The 19,490-nt window shown below is 37.6% G+C and overlaps 1 protein-coding gene across 1 annotated transcript; it reads left to right on the plus strand.

Annotated features, from left to right (window-relative positions):
* Positions 1-15,046: 15,046 nt before the first annotated feature.
* LOC125277658 (heat shock protein 30-like) lies at positions 15,047-16,184 on the plus strand. Its single transcript, XM_048206121.1, has one exon. It carries the CDS (start codon positions 15,335-15,337, stop codon positions 15,857-15,859), a length of 525 nt encoding a protein of 174 aa, XP_048062078.1. The 5' UTR covers positions 15,047-15,334; the 3' UTR covers positions 15,860-16,184.
* Positions 16,185-19,490: the final 3,306 nt, after the last annotated feature.

Here is a 19,490-nt window from a genome sequence, read left to right on the forward strand (position 1 = left end):
GATTCAATTTGTTTCCCGAGTATTTGGATTTTAACATGGTCTATTTTGCAAACAAAATGACTCTTGTCGATTTCCTTAGTGGCTTCTTTATAGCTGAAGCCAAAATGAGTCCACACTTCAGCTCTGTATGCCGCGGGAGCGGAATAATTCTATCATCTTGTGAACTGGGTTTGCTAATGCTAACGCTAGCGATGCACGCACCTTCAGCTTGCGCTTATCTGGCTATGCGTCTGTTTACACTCTGAGATAACACTGCCATCTAGCGGTTCGGTTTTATATAGCCTGTGGTTTAAAGTTTAAACTGAACACAAAGCCACAAATCTTGGATGTAAATAAATAAATAAATAAATATCGATACAGTGTTTTTGAGAATCGAAACAGTATCGCCAAACATAAAATCGCGATATTCACGTGTATCAATATCACGGGGCTCTGTGGTTTCAGGGGTGCATGTGTATGCGAAGACTACAAAATTGTAACAATTCACAAACTAAAATATAACAAGTTAAGAGAGTCCTCTGCTATGAACACTAAAATGCTGATCAAAATCATTCTATAGATGCTGGTAGTGTGCAAAGCTATATCTGATGACAATAAAATCTTTCTGTAGGCCTGTGCCTTCTCCTTTGTGTCAGTTTCAAATATAAGAGTGATGCTGCCATTAAAGGAGAGAATATAAATACAAAATACAGCGCTCGACATTAAGCCTTGTTTTGTGCTTGTCCCTTGGACAACTAAAATGGTCATTTACTTGTCAGAGTAAAAATAGCTTATCTGGAAAAAAATAGGATTTTTTGTGTGTTGTAAATATAATTTATTCTGAAACAAGCAACATTCTCATCAATTTTATCAGCAGTGATATATTTAAATCTGCATATTTATGTTATTTACCCTGGGGGTATTTTATTAACCTTTTATAAAGGGCATTTCCCCCCCAATCTAATTAAATGTATGTTTAATCTTTTATTTCAAATTCTTACATTTGATAAATTAAAATAGTAAGACACTATAGGGCTGTTACCAAATTAAATAATTTACACTGAAAAAGTACAACTGCATTCGATAATGTTATGAGATTCTTTAAATATTTTTGAATATACAAATAAGAAATGTTGGTGGGAAATTTATACTTTTAAACATGAAATTAAACCGCCAGTAGATGGCGGCAAGTGACCGTCTTAATGAGTGAGCCACTGAGTCATTTATTCAAACGATTCATTCATTCAAAAGGCTGAATCAAGAATGAAGCAGTTGTTTATAATTGGGCCATTGAATCTTCACTCAACCGATTCGTTCAAAACGCTGAATCATTCGAAACGGCTGAGCGTATAGCTCCGAGATGCACTGGTTCTGCCTTGTTTGGAACTATTTTCGCTGCTGCAATAGAACAAAAACAGGCAATATTGCACCTAAAACGTAAGTGATTAATATTAATTACTTGAACTGTTGTATGAAATTATTGTCAATTTCAATCAAGGTGATATTCAGGGATTCAACACTTTCAGTCGTGTGATGCTTAACTTTATCATATGTCGTAAATAGCAAGCTATAAAAACCCCCCATATTGAATTTTTATTTCAGCATGATAACTGAGTTTCTTTGTGTGAGCAGAGCTTATCTCCTCGAGAGGTTATGTGCGCCTTAACAGCGCAATAGGATATCAACGCCAATATACATTACGTTACATATATTATCCACTAGCCTACCACTATCGCCACTTAAGCTAAATGAATCATTCTTGCGTTTTGGTTGTTATTGTCATTTTAATCACGCTACTTATCTGGTCAGGCAAGTAAAATTCTCTTTCACATCAAAAAATCCACTTGTCCTGCAGTCCCGGACAATGGTAAACCTATGTGCCGGGGCTCAGCCCCGGACGGCCCCGGCCCAATTTAACCCCTGGATATACAACTGTGCACAAAAAGATTTGAGTGTTTAAAACTTACGAGTTTATCCTCACATTTACATGTGAATTGACTTGGATTTGTGTGTGTATTTCTGAGACTCCCCTGCCACCGCATCTGGATCATTCGTACTATTCAGCCAATCAGATTGAAGCTTATCAATCAGCCAATCATTATACCGTCAGGTTGTGCCTACCTGGGTGTTACGTCATCAGCTGTCGACCAGTTTAATTCACGCAGAAAGGTAAGTACATTTTCGCGCTCTTGCAAACTGGATTCTCCGACTTGCCATAGAGTCCTCAAACCCGGTAGAGGAGCGGCCATAAATCTGCATTTTGAGTGGCGTGTGGCATCAACGTCTTTCGGTGAGTGACGTTATTTTAACCCTCTGGTCCTCTTCGGTCAAAAATGACTGAAAACTTTAACATTTTGACATTTTTAATTGTATTTGCTTCATCGGAATGGGATGAAACTTTTGTCGCATTAGCTATGTGTGTAACAATATGGTCAAAATGAGCCAAAACTCAAATAAGAGGTTGAAATGAGATCAAAGCTGTGATAAAACATACCTGCTCATTTTTGTTACATTTTTTTATTGAATTTTGCTGTTGTGTAACAAAATGTCCTCTGTGTTCAGGTTTGACTGTAGTAAAATTAATGCAAAAACTGACACTTCAAATCAACATTTCAAACAAAAAAAATCTAAACCTTGACAAAAAGTAGTTTTTGAGAATGTCTAAGTATAAATTCAAATCCACAACTCAATAAAAATAAGTATTTATGTCTAAAAGCACTAGATAATTTATAAGCTAGAACTCTATTCATGGGTTTCATGTGACGTCACTGTGCTTTATCGCCGCCATTTTTGTGCCTGGTCAGAGCTACGCGACCTGTTTCAGTCTATGGCCACAGCAGCTACAAATACCAGAGGAAGGTCAATGAAACACTCCCAGAAGGTTCACAACAAGGTTACAATATGCCTGAAATATGTTGTGCTGTTAGCTGTAATAACAGTCATCAGAGAAATCCCGAACTACAATTTTATTCGATCCCTAAGGAGTTAGTGTCACGGCAAATCACAGAGACGAACAGACAGATCCAAGTGCAGGGTTAATTTAATGAGAAATCCAAAATCGTAGTCCAGAAACAGGCAAGGGTCAAAATCCAAGGGCACTCCCAGTAATGATCATGACAGTTAGATCGGCGGAATAAATGGTTGGCTTCAATCAGAAGGGACCACACCACTGGCAGCAATGCACAACTTTAACTGCTGGAACTGTCATTTACATAACTTTATAATGAGAACTCTATTGTAATAAAATGTTGTGAATTCTCTGTGTTGTTTCAGCGCGTTGTTGTGGGAAGTGCACGTCTACTACTGGAGTTAAACATCCTGATTAGCACATAATTTAGTTCAAGCTTCACTTGTGCATTTGTGTCATTTTGTGCAGATAAAACCCTCTACTGCACACGTTGATGGCACATGAAAAAAAAAATTCCACATAATTTTTTGGTTCATTTGGGAACATTTTGTTGATAAAACATTTTTTTGACCCCCCCCCCCCCACCCCAAAATATTTTTTCGTTGCCTCAGGGTAACTTTGTGCATCAATTGTACAGAATCATAGAGAAAATTATCATAAGACAATGCTCAGAGATGCAATGCAAATTCAATTTAAAAAAAAAAAAAATGTCAAGAAATCATTAAGTAAAAAGGGAAAAATGTGAAAGACATTGATATATTGGATTTGATACATGCATCGGTTTGTATCATGTATGTGTCATGTCATATAATGAACTTCATGTAATGAGACTTCACTCCATACGAAACTTCAAAAAGCATTTCTTCTCTGCTGTAAAATAAGGGTGAATGTTACATTTTTTGCACATCACTTTGGGCGTTCCTGACCACACAGGAAGCTTGCATCTTCCCTTCTTGTAACACATTATTGCTAGCGTGAGGTATTGTCTAAAACATCCTTGAAAAGTACCCCTTATCGCACAACGTTGCTCTGAGGGAACGAAAAGAATTTCTGAACATGGAAAATAAATAAATAAAAAAAATGACAAAAGGCTTCTCTACACCTTCATACACACACACACACACATTTTTATGTACAGTTCATGTCATTTTAAATAAGATTACTAAAGCAATTAATTTTGCCTTCTTCTCACACCATGTGCTCCTGTGACCATGTGTCAGAACAGGACGTCCCACCTCTTAATGGTGCTTGATATTGACTCCAACACCTTACTGGACTGTTCATTGGTACTTTCCGGACCTTTCTAATCGGTTGTAATTGTTAAAGAAAAATGTAAAAAAAAAAAGAAAAAAGAAAAATGTACTAAATATAGGGCTTAAGAAAGCTTTCCGTTGCCTGAGGGCAACACTGTGCTGTAGAGGGATAAGATTTGGCGCAGCACCAGAAACACGTTCAAGCTCAAACCGATGCGCAACATTTTGCTATACGGTTTCCAGGTTGAACGACGTGCATCGGGGTTTGAGATACGTTTTCTCTTGTTTGGTGGGTGTGTCAAAAATGTCAGCCCAATCAGCAGCAACATGTATATAAACCACGTGGTATTAAAGAGAAAGCTCAGTGACAGTGATCGCAATAATGATAAGCCTAATACTGACAATAAAAAATAATAAGGTCATATAGATCATAACACAGTCTCGGAGGTAAGAAGTGGATTATCCTTCACCTGAAATGTTTGTCTTTTCATCCTGAAATGCGAGGCAAATGTTGGATCACAATAATTAGGAACCACAGTTTCCACAAATCCCTTCAATCGATTGGGATGTTCTCTTTTATTCTGGACGGCAAGGGCAGTGACTGTAATATTGAGTGTATTTTGTAGTATTAAACACGTATTTATACTGATTTCATCAGGCTCTGAAAATTCTTTCCAAAAGAACACAAAGAATGGCCTTCTCAGCTGCCATAGTTGCAACTCTTGCATCATCAGAACAGGGTGTTCAACGCACCACCGTTTCCATTTAAAAGACATTGTGCAACATTTTGTTGGAGTTGAAGCAGCCCAGATGTAGAGTCTGGCACAGAATGACATGTGGTAATATAACACTATAGCAATATAAACAAATTACTTTATCCAATAGGCTACTGTACTAGCTGAAGTTTTACAGACAAATAAACAGACTGTTTGCACTGCAGGAACTGGTGAAATGGTAATGTGGTGCAACCACAAAGGGCACTTTCACTTTTAAGATCAAAGGGGCAGGGGCTCAAGACCAACCCCTTGTGCTCGCCACTGCTCAGCTCCATTAAATAAAAATGTCAAAATAAAACTCACAACATCAAGCACGGCTTACGTAACTACAGAGTTCCTACTGGCGGTGCAAATGCAACCAGAAAACGGCCCTATAGGGGGATTGATGGATCTATGAAGAACCTTTTACAATCATGGAACTTTTCCATTGCACTAAATATTCTTTATAGCTGAGTGGAAAAATGCTTTAGATTATTAAAATATTCTTTGCATAAAGAAAAAAAAAAGGTAGTTATTTTAAGAACCGTTGACTGAAAGGTTCTTTACCAAAAATGGTTTTATTGTATTGCTATGAAAAACTGCCCTTTTGTAACTTTTATTTTTAAGAGTGTACAGAACAAACATTAACAATGTGAATCTAAATGTGCAATTATAGTTGTATAGTATCTCTCCATTTAAAACATCTACATAGTTCAAAATGTCCATTAACACCGTTTTATTTTTATTTCACTCTCTCCATCTCTGCTGCTTTCACCGACATCTCCAGATCCTTTCTCAAGCATTCACTCTTCTTTCATAACTTCCTTTATTCATTTTATTATGTTAGCTTGAATTATTTGATGTAATTTATAGCTTGAAATGTAATTGTCCAACTGTTAGTTTAAACAAATGTAAGCTTTCACCACCCTCAACTTGTTAGAGGTCTACCTCAGAGAGCATTAAAACACAACATATAAAACATTTCCAAGTCAAGGAATCTGTGGCACATGAATAAAGACAAAGACTTGCTGAACTTTTTACTTTTCTTGAATCACACCATAAAATCAGGAATAACAGCCTACCTGCAACCGGTTTGAATTCACTTCGATGTATGCAGCTTTCAGAGTCTGCACAGTCATTTATAGTGACTGTGCACAGCTCTAGACGTGTAGCTATGTTCTCTTTTATGAAAATATTAAACCACATCCTTGCAAACTGCTCCTCCTTTCTTTTTGCAGACACATTGGCACAGGCCTGATGTTGGATTGATTCTGTGCCACTTTTCATGGGAATGAAATCTTCACATCCATCAATGCAAACAGGGAATCTCAGTGGACCAGACATTGTAATATTTTTAGTAACAAAGTCTCATTTGTTAATGTCAACTAATGACAACAAATGGAAACTTGTTGTAAAGTCTTACAATATTTTTTGCCTAATAATCACCATGAATATAAATATACAGATCCACAGGCAGAATCAGGCAAGCCTTTAAAGTGGGCCTTTGGTGCTGCTTAGATTCTGAGGTTTTAAATTGTTGTCAAGGGATACTCTATCCAAAAATTAAGGGTGTACTCACACTAGGCATGGTTGCCTTGAACCGAACCCAAGCGCAATTGTCCCTCCTCCCCTGCTGGCCCGCACTCACATTACTCTTTAACGTTCCGGGCCGGAGTACACTTACTTATACGATGCAACTTTTGGTAACGCTTTAGATTACAGTCCGGAAAGTACTATATAATTACAACTAATTTACAGTGTAACTTTCGGTAATATAGTGTACCTGTAAAGTAAGTACATGTAAGTATAGGGGAACAATATGTAAAGTCTGGGGAATAAAAGATTAACAACCAGGAAAATAACAAATTATTTATACTGTAAGTATTTTAGAACTAAGGGGTACTTATACTATTATGATAGACAACAATCTTACGTTTGGGAGCAATTTACCGAGAAAGTGCACTGATTAGTCAAGTCAAGTCAAGTCACCTTTATTTATATAGCGCTTTTTACAATGCAGATTGTATCAAAGCAGCTTTACATTGATAACTGGTGCATAATTTTTGCTGCACAGCAGCTCTTCAAGAATAGTGTCAATGCAGGCAGATCAAAGCACTGTTGAATAAATGTCAAGAATACTGTTGAATATCAAATGTCAAGTCAAATGTCAAGTGTCCCCAACTAAGCAAGCCAAAGGCGACAGCGGCAAGGAACCCAAACTCCAACAGGTGACATCAGGTGGCAAACAAGTGGCAAATAGGTGTTAAAATGGAGAAAAAAAAAAACCTTGGGAGAAACCAGGCTTAGTCGGGGGGCCAGTTCTCCTCTGGCGAACAGTGCTTTGTTACGAATCAGGTTGCTACCATGAATATGATAGGATCGCAACAATCAAAGTATTTATTTCAGTTCCATCCAGTTGAGGATCGTATTCATCACGCCGGTATGGACGGTCTGTTGAGGAACTGTGCTACTGGCTGTCGTGTCTATGAGGCCTTCACAGTGGATGATCCAGTTGACTCGATCTCTGCTGATACTTCAGGGCTGCGTTGTGGTCGTGTCCAGTTGAGGATCGTATTCATCACGCCGGTATGGACGGTCTGTTGAGGAACTGTGCTACTGGCTGTCGTGTTGATGATGTCTTCACAGTGGATGATCTAGTCGACTCGATCTCTGCTGATACTTCAGGGCTGCGTTGTGGTCATGTCAAGGCGCAGGTCCTTGGTCTCAGCTGGATACGGCCCGGAGCCGGTTGACTACCGTAAACCTCAGGATAAACAGAAAGACTAATATTAGCGTAGATGCCATTCTTCTTCTGATGTAACAAGTACATCTGGTGTTATAGGAAGTGTTCCCGGTTCCGGCTGACCTAATTTATGCAGCCTAATAATCCTTTAACGGATTTGAAAATATAAATTGATAATGTGTTATGTGTATGCCAGGTTAAAGAGATGTGTTTTTAGTCTAGATTTAAACTGACAGAGTGTGTCTGCTTCCCGAACAATGCTAGGAAGATTGTTCCAGAGTTTAGGTGCCAAATAGGAGAAGGATCTACCGCCTGCGGTTGATTTTGATATTCTAGGTATTATCAGCTGGCCTGAATTCTGAGATCGCAATAAACGTGAAGAAGGACTATAATGCATTAAGAACTCGCTCAGGATTAAGTTGTTTCAAGGCAATTAGAAAGAACTATTGCAATCTTTTTTAATACATGGGAAAATATGCTTTTGTTTCATAGTTACAGGGTGAGTATGACATTGAGGGCCGTAAATTAAAGTGGTGCTTGTTACACTCTTGTTTCATGTAGTTACAGGGTAAGTATGACATTGAGGGCTTCACTTCAGAAGACATTGATTCATCCATTGAGGTTGTATGGATTACTGTAGTTATTGCTGTTTGTGCTGTTTGATGCTTCAACTTTTAGGAACACATGAGCTTGCATTATAAAGCGTTCCCAGATGATTTATTTTTCTAAAAATCTTTGTTTGTGTTCACCTGAAGAAGGAAAGTCGGATACATCTCAGATGGCATGAGGGTAAAAGATGAGTAAACGGTGAGCACATTTCCCAGGTGTACTGTATTTTCTTTTAATACAGAATAGCAAATGACATGGGATTCCCTAAGATTCATCAGCAGAAAGAAAGAAAAAGAAGAAGAGGAACAAGAAGAGGAAGCCAAGCAAGCGAAACGAATAACAAGTGTTGTAAGTTTAAATGTTTTGAAATAAGTTGTTTTTCAAATAAAGGTTTCTGAGTGATAACAGATTGATTGCCTATTTACCTTGTATATACATGAAACAAGATTGTAACAAGCACCACTTTAATTTACAGCCCGTAATGTCATACTTACCCTGTAACTACATGAAACAAAAGCATATTTCCCCATGTAAAAAAGACTGCAATAGTTCTTTCTACTTGAAACAACTTAATCAGTGCACTTTCTCGCTAAATTGCTCCCAAACGTAAGATTGTTGTCTATCATAATATTATAAGTACCCCCTAGTTCTAAAATACTTACAGTATAAATAATTTGTTATTTTCCTGGTTGTTCGCCTTCCGGGCTGTAATCTAAAGCGTTACCCAACAAAGCATGAAATAAGGTTATGGTTGCCTAGAGCAGTAATTTTGTTCGTCCCCCTTTTGCTGCCAAAACAGCCCTGACCCATCGAGGCATGGACTCCTCTAGACCCCTAAAGGTGTGCTGTGGTATCTGCACCAGATGTTAGCAGCAGATCCTTTAAGTCCTTTAAGTTGAGAGGTGGAGCCTCCATGGATCGGACTTGTTTGTTCAGCACATCCCACAGATGCTCGATTGGATTGAGATCTGGGGGATTTGGAGGCCAAGTCAACACCTCAAACTCATTGCTGTGCTCCTCAAACCATTCCTGAACCATTTTTGCTTTGTGGCAGGAGCATTATCCTGCTGAAAGAGGCCACAGCCACCAGGGAATACTGTTTCCATGAAAGGGTGTACATGGTCTGCAACAATGCTTAGGTAGGTGGTACGTGTCAAAGTAACATCCACATGGATGGCAGTACCCAAGGTTTCCCAGCAGAACATTGCCCAAAGCATCACACTGCCTCCGCCGGCTTGCCTTTTTCCCATAGTGCATTCTGGTGCCATGTGTTCCCCAGGTAAGAGACGCACATGCACCCGGCCATCCACGTGATGTTAAAGAAAACGTGATTCATCAGACCAGACCACCTTCTTCCATTGCTCCGTGGTCCAGTTCTGATGCTCACGTGTCCACTGTTGGCTCTTTCGGCGGTGGACGGGGGTCAGCATGGGCATCCTGACTGGTCTGCAGCTATGCAGCTCCATACGCAACAAACTGTGATCTACTGTGACACCTTTCTATCAGAACCAGCATTAACTTCTTGAGCAGTTTGAGCTACAGTAGCTCGTCTGTTGGATCGGACCACACGGGCCAGCCTTCACTCCCCACATGCATCAATGAGTCTTGGTCGTCCATGACCCTGTCTCCGGTTCACCACTGTTCCTTCCTTGGAGCACTTTTGATAGATACTGACCACTGCAGACCGGGAACACCCCACAAGAGCTGCAGTTTTGGAGATGCTCTGACCCAGTCGTCTAGCCATCACAATTTGGCCCTTGTCACTCAAATCCTTACGCTTGCCCATTTTTCCTGCTTCCTGTTCACTTACTGCCCAATACTGTATATCCCATCCACTAACAGGTGCCGTGATGAAGAGATAATCAGTGTTATTCACTTTACCTGTCAGTGCTCATAATGTTATGCCTGATTGGTGTGTATATATATATATATATATATATATATATATATATATATATATATATATATATATATATATATATATATATATATATATATATATATATATATATATATATATATATATATGGTTTACTAAATGGGACCTGGAGGTGTTTAAATAACATTTATAATGTAATGCTTCCACATTTTTGCAACACTCATTTAAGAAAGTTTTTCATACATGTTATGCAATTGATGATATTCCTGTTTTTTAAGGTGAACTTTCAAGGTACATCGACACAAAACCGTCAATCGTTGACTTTTAAATGTTGTATTATTATTTTAATACAGGTATCACACTTGCCTAATTTGCCAGTAAACCAGTTTTATTGATTACAATAAAGAGTTGAAGCTACTGTGAATGTTGGAATAAGAAACATGGCGTCTGTAATTAGACAAAAACACAAATTTTTCCAGAACTTCAAATATCATTTTTAATGTGATGATCAAAAACATTATTTGTTCATCCATCCTTTTCAAAACTGAACATTTCAAGATGTAGGAAATCCTACAAATCTATCAACATTTAATAGAAACACTTTTATTTAAAAAATAAAAAAGACATTAATCACCACTATAACCATCAGATGGTGGCAGAGGAGCATTTATTGGCTCATATTAGCCATTTCCTGTAATTTTTTTACTGTTTCGCTTTTGAATAAATATTAAACAATATAAACTAGGTTTAAAAATAAAATGTCAAGGTGAAGTATGAAGTACTCACAAAATCTCATGAAAAACAATAACTTTTCTTGTGAATGAATTACACAGAAAGCGATCACCACGCTCTCCCTTCAGAAGCTGTCAGTCAGTGCAGCACAAGCTCAATGATTTCAGCACACTTGTGAAAACTCACATTTTATTCAATGAATCTAACTAAAGTGCTCAATAAATCTTTAATTTACAATATGTAGATACTTTTCTTCACAAGAAAGTATGAAACCTGATGGTAGATATGAATTTTGCTGAGGAGAAAATCACTGAGACAACTCTTTCTTTTTTTATGTTGTCTTACATTTAAATAACTAATTTAACACTAGGCCTGACTATTCAAGACTATATTCTGATTATAAACTAAGTATTACACTATTGATGTTGTTAAAGCCTCAGGTCATTGAAGATACAGACACACCAACAAGTGACATTTCACTGGAAGATTTCCAGCTGGATTATATTATAGTGGAAGTTCTTAAGAATGTTCCATGCATATGGTCAATTACATAATATTTATTTATTCAATTACGTTATAATTATAGGATATAAAAAATCTGTTTTTAATATGATGGTGTTTTTCAATAAGAATAACAAAGCATCATTTTAGTAAATTTATTAGAAAATAAAATACTATCAGTCAAACACAAGACTTTCATCGCAGGGGTCCAGCCAGGAACATTTCCGTGGGTCATGTGACAGGCTGGTGCAGTCTAGTCTTAACAATTGTGTCTTGGTGCTGTTGAGTTTAAGTGACGTCACTGCTTGAAAGAGTGCTAAATTTGATCCAGAACAGTCAGTAGGCAGTAAGCATTTGTGTGATTTTTGTACATTTTATATATAAGATTGTCTGTAAGAAGTTTCAGTTCAACTGTGATGAATGTTCACTTTAAATTGAAAGGGGTGGTTGATTTTGATTTGACTTTTTTAACTTTAGTTAGTGTGTAATGTTGCTGTTTGAGCATAAACAACATCTGCAAAGTTACGACACTCAAAGTTCAATGCAAAGGGAGATATTTTTTTTTACAGAAATCACTTTTTAAGAACTACAACAAATGGCTGGTAGGGACTACAACTAACTTCTTCCTGGGTTGGTGACTTCACAAACCCTAAAATTTACATAAACCCCGCCCCTGAGAACACACAACAAAGGAGGCGGGGCCATGTTGGGCTGCTTTAAACAAGAGGAAGAGTTGTTGTAGTAGAGTGTTGTTGTCATGCCGTCATTTTACGCTGGACTGCTTCACAAACGAGGATCAATTCAACACAAAAGATGAACATGACGGCACATGCTAGTGGATGAGTTGAATCAACTCCACAGCAACTACATAAATTTATCCACTAACCGTTCAGAAACGTCCAGTTTCATTCTAAAAGTTGTAACTTCTTCCTGAGTCTCTCCATCAGTGTCGACTCCGGTTTGAACAATGTAAGGCTGAACACCGTTACTGACAATCCTCATTTTGGCTGCGTGAGATTCACCAGCTTTGTTGTTGTTGAGCTGTTAAAGCTCCGCCCTCTTCTGGAAAGGGGGCGGGAGCAGCAGCTCATTTGCATTTAAAGGGACACGCACAAAAACGGTGTGTTTTTGCTCACACCCAAATAGGGGCAAATTTGACAAGCTATAATAAATAAAATGTGGGTTATTTTGAGCTGAAACTTCACAGACACATTCTGGAGAAACCAGAGACTTTATTATCATCTTGTAAAAGGGGCATTATAGGACCCCTTTAAGTCAAATTGAAATCAGAAACAATTTTTCTTTTCTTATTACACATTCCTGGTCTTAATTTGATGAAAGAAGGTCTCTGCAGTCATTCATCAAATTGATGACCAGATTTTCTTTTCCAATTAAGGTTAACAAACACATTATTCAAAAAAGGAATCACAGGTGGAACGGAAATCAAATTCATAAGAAATAAAGATCTTATTTTATAATTTTTGGCTTTTGACTTTTGAGAAACAAATTTGACAAAAAGGAATATCACAAGGTTTAGGAAAGGATGCAATAGATACTGAGGAGTCATTACAGTTTTTAAAAAGCATACATAACCCAGAGAGAATAGCTCCCATAACTGCAGCTAATTCTTTTGGGGTTATTGGTATTTGGTATTTGGAAAGAAATTCTGAACAAAAGACCTTTCTCATTGAACAACTGCTCGACCAAAAATAAACCAGTACTGAACCAACTATCATAAAACAGAGACTTATTCTTGAATAAAATGTTCTTATTGTTCCAAATTAATCTTTGTGGTGAAAAGTTATGCTTATAAATTAGAGCCCATGCTATAAGAGAACCTGTTGATGAAAGTTGGAGTTTGATAGGGAGTTTAAGAGAAAATGAATGCCACCAAGTTGTGAAAAAACAAGGTGAGGAAAAACATTCCAAATAGAAGATGGTTTGGCTAGAGTTCAGCCAATTAATATTGTTGAAGGAATCAAAATCAATAAAATTCAGATCGCCATTATTATATGAGTTTAATATGACTTATTTTATCAAATAATAAGATTTATTTTTCAATAGGAATTTTACTAAAACCTCATTAATTAATTTAGACATAGGCTTATTCACAAAAAGAGACTGAGCTGCAGGCCCAAACGAGACAGACCTTCTGCCTCAGTGAGCCGTGTTCTGCCTTTTATTGAAAAATCCCTTTGAAACCAGCAATTGCATTTTTTGTGTTTTGGTAATAGCCTTGAAGTTTGCTGAACTTCATCTTTAGTAATTAGTCTACCAATATTTGCATTTATTAAAGTTTAAATTTAATACCCAAAGCCAATTGAATTTGTGACGAATCATTTAATAAAGCGGTATCGTCCGCTAATTGACTAATTTTTATTTTAGTGTTGCCAATTGTGATACCCTTTAACTGACTGTTATTGATGTGTGTGCTGAGGAACAGTGTTGTAATTAGGACTGGACATCCTTGATGAACTCCTCGTTTTAGAAAGAATCTAGGTGAAGGACCATTACCTAATTTGCTGTTTCTGTTTCTGTAAAGCATTTGGACCATCCTGCAAAAGGAATTGCCAAAGACAATGGACTATATGCACGGAGCGTTCTTTAGAACTTCCGCATTAATATAAGCCAGCTCGATAACTTCAGGTGAGATGTCATTTGCTGGTGTGTTGAGCATCAGTAGTGTAATACTTAGTTTATAATCAGAATATAGTCACTTAAATAGTCAGGCAAAGCATTAATTTAGTTATTCAAACGTAAGACGGCTTAGAAAATAAAAAAATAAAGACGTACCAAAATGTTCCTCCTCGGCTAAATTCAATTCGACCATTAGTTTTCACACTTTTATGTGAAAAAAAGCTTCAAAATTTAAATATTTATTGTGCACTTTAGTTAGATTAATTGAATAAAATGTGTGTTTTCACAAGTGTGCTGAAATCATTGATCTTGCGCTGCACTGACTGACAGCTGCTGTAATTACAAAGGGAGAGCACAGTGCTCGCTTTCTGTGTAATTCACAATAAAAGTTATTGTTTTTCATAAGATTTTGTGAATATTTCATACTTCACATTGACAAAATGTTTTTTTCAAACCTAGTTATTTTATAATGTTTAACATTTAGTCAAAAACGAAGTGAAAAACGTTTAGAGGAAATGGCTGATATGTGCGCAAATGCTACTTTGCCGCCACCTGCTGGTTAAAGTGCTAATTACTGTCTTTTTTATTTTTAAATAAGTGTTTTTTTATCAAATGTTGAATTTCCTACATTTTTAAACGTTCGGTTTTACAATGGGGACAATCTCCGAAGGATGAACAAATTATGTTTGTGGTCATCGCATTAAAAATAACATTTGAAGTGCTGGGGAAAAAATGTGTGTGCGTGTCTAATTACAGACACGGCGTTTTTAAACGGTCTGAATAGCTTCGTCTTTATTGCAATCAATAAAACTGGTTTATTGGCAAATTGGGTAAATGTAATAACTGCATTAAAATATAAATACAACATTAAAAAGTCAACCATAGATGGTTTTGTGTCGATGTACAACGACTACAGAATGAACAGCTAACAGTTCACCGGAAGTGCTCGAGCTGGCTTAACCACAACCAGGAAGTAACCCGTGCATATAGGCCTAGTCCATTTTTGTAGAGTCAGAAATAAAAAATTGTGTTCCAATGTGTCAAAAGCTTTAATAATCTAAAAAGAAAATGACGCCATCACTGTCTATTAAATCTGAGTAGTCTAACATATCGAGTATGTCCAATCCTCATCTAAAATAAGACTGTGACAGGTGTGACGTCATCAGTCCTCTCTCTTCTGCCCCCACTGGACGAATCCGGAACTGCCTGGAAAGTTCATGAACTCTCTGGTGCTGAAGAACACGCGCTATAAAGCCGAGCGACTCGCAGCACTCGAGTCAAATCTAAACGCCTCACGAGCGGACGAACCAGAGAGACTCGAGAACACAAACCCTGAACATGTTGATCCCGCATGGATTCCAGCCTTCCTTCAGATCACTGATGGGAACCGAGTGGCCAGTGCAGCGCAGTCTCTGTCCGGAGATCACAGCTCTTCACAGACACGCAGAAGTGCTGCAGGAGGAGAGGAGCAGCCTGGAGAAACTGCAGCAGCAGATCTTTGAGGAGATCTATCCAGTCTCCTGCGCAGTGGAGAGAGACGGAAGCCGCTTTGCTTTGACGCTGGACACTCGCGACTTTTCCCCGGAGGAGCTGTCGGTCAGGCAGGTGGGCAGGAAGCTGCAGGTCTGCGGAAAGACCCAGAAGAAGCAGGAGGATCCTGGGAAAGGCTCGTACTCGTGCAGAATCCAGGAGTTCAGACGGGAGTTTGACCTGCCTGAAGGAGTGAATCCTGAGGGATTGTCCTGCTCCATGGCTGATGATGGGAAGCTCTACATACAGGCGCCAGTGAATCAGAGATCTGAAGACGCTGAGAGGAAGATTTCCACTGACTGTGAAGATGAAGACAGTCGAGACACAACATGAAGCCACGACTGATCAGCTCTGATGGACTGACTCAAATGATGCTTCGTTTTTATATAAATCCTGTACTTTGAGTAAAATATCACATAATATATACAGTGTGATACTTTTCCTCACATTTACTATGAAAAATATTTGTAACATTTTACACAAGCTCCATTTGTTAACTTTAACAAGAACAAAAATGTTGAACTTCTAAAGCATTTCTTAATCTTAGTTGATGTAATATATTGAAATCCAAAATTGTATCTGATAATATCATTTAATGCACCTGAGCGAACATGAACTAACAATAAACAGTTGTATATTTATTTATTTTAAAAGATGATACTGTATTGCTCTGTATTATTAAACACTGTTTTGTGACAAATGTATTGCTCATTTAATATTAGTTATGCATTTACTTACGTTTACTAATGGGACTTTATTGTAAAGTGTTACTGAAATATCATGTGCAGAAACCAAATGCAATGAATCAATGCTAGAGCTTGTACTGAAACTCATCTTAAAGAAATGGTGCAGCTAAAAATTAAAATGAAACAGGTATTTTTTGAAGAATGAAGTTCAATGGTTTATGTTCTCTTTGTGTTGTGCTCTCCCTGAAAACTTGAGGGCTCCACAAACGACTAATGGTTTTAAAAAGGACCTAAAAACTTATCTTTTTAAAAAGTTTTTAAAACTTCCTTAGTGTTTAAATTTTGTTTGTTAGTTTTAGTTGGCAGTTGATTTTGAACTTAATTCCTAAATTGTTTTAAGTGTTTTTTGTTTTATTTCATTATATATATATATATATATATATATATATATATATATATATATATTTATTTTTTATTTTTTTTTTTAAGAAAATGAGTGATGGTTTCTCTAGATAAGACCCTTATTTCTCGTCTGGGATCGTGTAGAACGATTTGAAGCTGCAGTGAAACTGTAATTCTGACCTTCAACCATCTGGAGTCCAGTGAAGTCCACTATAAGGAGAAAAATCCTGGAATGTTTTCATCAAATACCTTAATTTCTTTTCGACTGAAGAAAGAAAGACATGAACATCTTGGATGACATGGGGGTGAGTAAATTATCAGGAAATTTTAATTTGAAAGTGAACTAATCCTTTAACATAGCATAATCAGATGCAGATTTATTTTTAGTAACATTAACAGCATTTTCTTCATCATACAATATGTTTTAAAATTAATTGAATGCCATTTAACAAGCCATCCAGAATTTATTAATGATATTTTAATATCGATCCAGCTTACTGCAGTGTGTAACAGTGTCTCACAGCAGCCGCCGAGCAAACGCACAGAGTAACTTTATCATTTTCAACACTCTCAAATGTATCTAATATGATAAACAGCGCTGCTTTACCCCACATACACTTGACTGGAAGAAGCGGAAGAGGCGACTGTGGCATAATAAAAGTCCCGCTGCTCACGAGGCGTGTGTCGCGCTCGTCTCTCATTAGCAATCGCTCCAGCTCCTCGTTCAGCTCCAACATCACTCGCCCTGCTCTGCTTCATACTACAGTAACGTTAATAATCTTATACATGAACATGACTTCTGCCTGAGTCCTGTCAGACTGCTTTCCACCAGCTGTGAGGTGATGACGATATTTCCCATGATACGATGCTCAATCTCTGTTTCATCAAGTTACGGCTTTGTTTTGAAAAGGCGACCTCTAGCGGAGAAAATTTACATAGTGTGCCTTTAACACTGTGTCATTAGGGCTTTTCACACTACACTTAAGCATATGTAACATTCTAACACCACATCGTTTCTGTACAAGATTGGGACCACACTGTGGGGTTAACACTGCAAAAGCGGTGCTAACACTGCTCTGGAGCAGGGTTTCATAACCCCAGGTAAAAAGCTGTGCTAACCCCTCTTCTAACGCTGCCTTCACGTGCTCTTGGAATTATCGTTACGAGTTTCCCAAGTAAAAAAGTGCACAAGAAATTTGAATGTGATGAGCTTGTAATCATGACTTCAGAAGTGGGAATTATCACATTTCTGATAGCACGTGAAGGCAGCATTAATTACAAGTATGAAACGTTCCTTTAGCTGTGGTTAAAAGCGGTGTTTAGAATGACAGAAACCCACTGCAGTAACGAAAGTTTGCAGGTTGATATTCAGATTTCTTTTGGCTATAAACCCACAGTGTGCTGTCGTAGATGTGCAAATAATTTCACATGTCATTCTTTATGATTTGTGAATTCAGGTGACGTGGTCCTCTGGTCTGAAATCTGTTTTTTTCATATGTGATCCTTAAAGGTGCCCTAGAACCCTTTTTCACAAGATGTAATATAAGTCTAAGGTGTCTCCTGAATGTGTCTGTGAAGTTTCAGCTCAAAATACCCCATAGATTTTTTATTATTCATTTTTTTAACTGCCTATTTTGAGGCATAATTATAAATGTGCCGATTCAGCATGCATCCCCTTTAAATGCTTGTGCTCCCCGCCCCCAAGCTCGTGACTCTATAATACATTGCATAAACAAAGTTCACACAGCTAATATAACCCTCAAAATGGATCTTTACAAAGTGTTCGTCATGCAGCTTATCAGATCATGTAAGTATAATATCTTTTTGGATGTATACATTTGATTCTGAATGAGTTTGATAGTGCTCCGTGGCTAACGGCTAATGCTACACTGTCGGAGAGATTTATAAAGAATGAAGTTGTGTTTATGAATTATACAGACTGCAAGTGTTTAATAATGAAAATAGCAACGGCTCTTGTCTCCATGAATACAGTAAGAAACGATGGTAACTTTAACCACATTTAACAGTACATTAGCAACATGCTAACGAAACATTTAGAAAGACAATTTACAAATATCATGTAATTCATAAACAAGTTGTTTATGAATTATACAGACTGCAAGTGTTTAATAATGAAATTAACGACATGGATTGGGTCTCCGTGAATACAGTAAGAAACAATGGTAACTTTAACCACATTTAACAGTACATTAGCACAGGGGCGCCGTTGGCACGGGGGACAGGGGGGTCAGGACCCCCGCAGTTTTGAAAAGATAGAAGTCAACCCCCACACTTTTGATAAGGGCTGCTTCAATTAGTCACACTATATCATCTTTTAGCTTCGGATATTTTCTTTCAAATGAGACCATTTTCACGTTTCTGTAAGCGATCCGTTCATAAATAATCAGCTGTTGTTTCGCGGATGTGAACAGGAAATGCGCTCTCGAACGGAGAAACACGCGATCTCCAAACAGTCGATCAAAGCGTGCTAACGTTTTAGGACAGGTCGATGGTATATAAACATGCCCGAACGTTAGCGTCTGTCAATCAAGCCAAACCGTCCATTCAGAAACCGAGAATTTGACACTTTAAGGTAAGGAGGCTGATCTCTCAGATTGACGCGCGAGCTGGCTTGACTTAAGTTTTCATGAGGATTTATAGTTTATGGACTGTTTTGATTTTGGTAATTACATCTTGAAAGGCAAAAGCATCGATGGCATCTATAAAAGAGATATCTGAAATAGAAACGAAAGTGATATTGTCTCATCCAGTGGAGGACGCACGAGAGGAGATCTGTGCGTTTAATTGGTATGTGTATACTGTAATATTGCATTTACAATGCTTATCAGTGGTGTGCACTTTGATCGTGAAAGTGA

The sequence above is a fragment of the Megalobrama amblycephala genome, linkage group LG10, assembly GCF_018812025.1.
Source record: "Megalobrama amblycephala isolate DHTTF-2021 linkage group LG10, ASM1881202v1, whole genome shotgun sequence".
In the NCBI taxonomy this organism is placed as follows: Eukaryota; Metazoa; Chordata; class Actinopteri; order Cypriniformes; family Xenocyprididae; genus Megalobrama; species Megalobrama amblycephala.

What these genes read in the sequence shown, in the direction of transcription:
- LOC125277658 (XM_048206121.1), top strand. Translation starts at nt 15,335, where the DNA reads ATGTTGATCCCGCATGGATTCCAGCCTTCCTTCAGATCACTGATGGGA.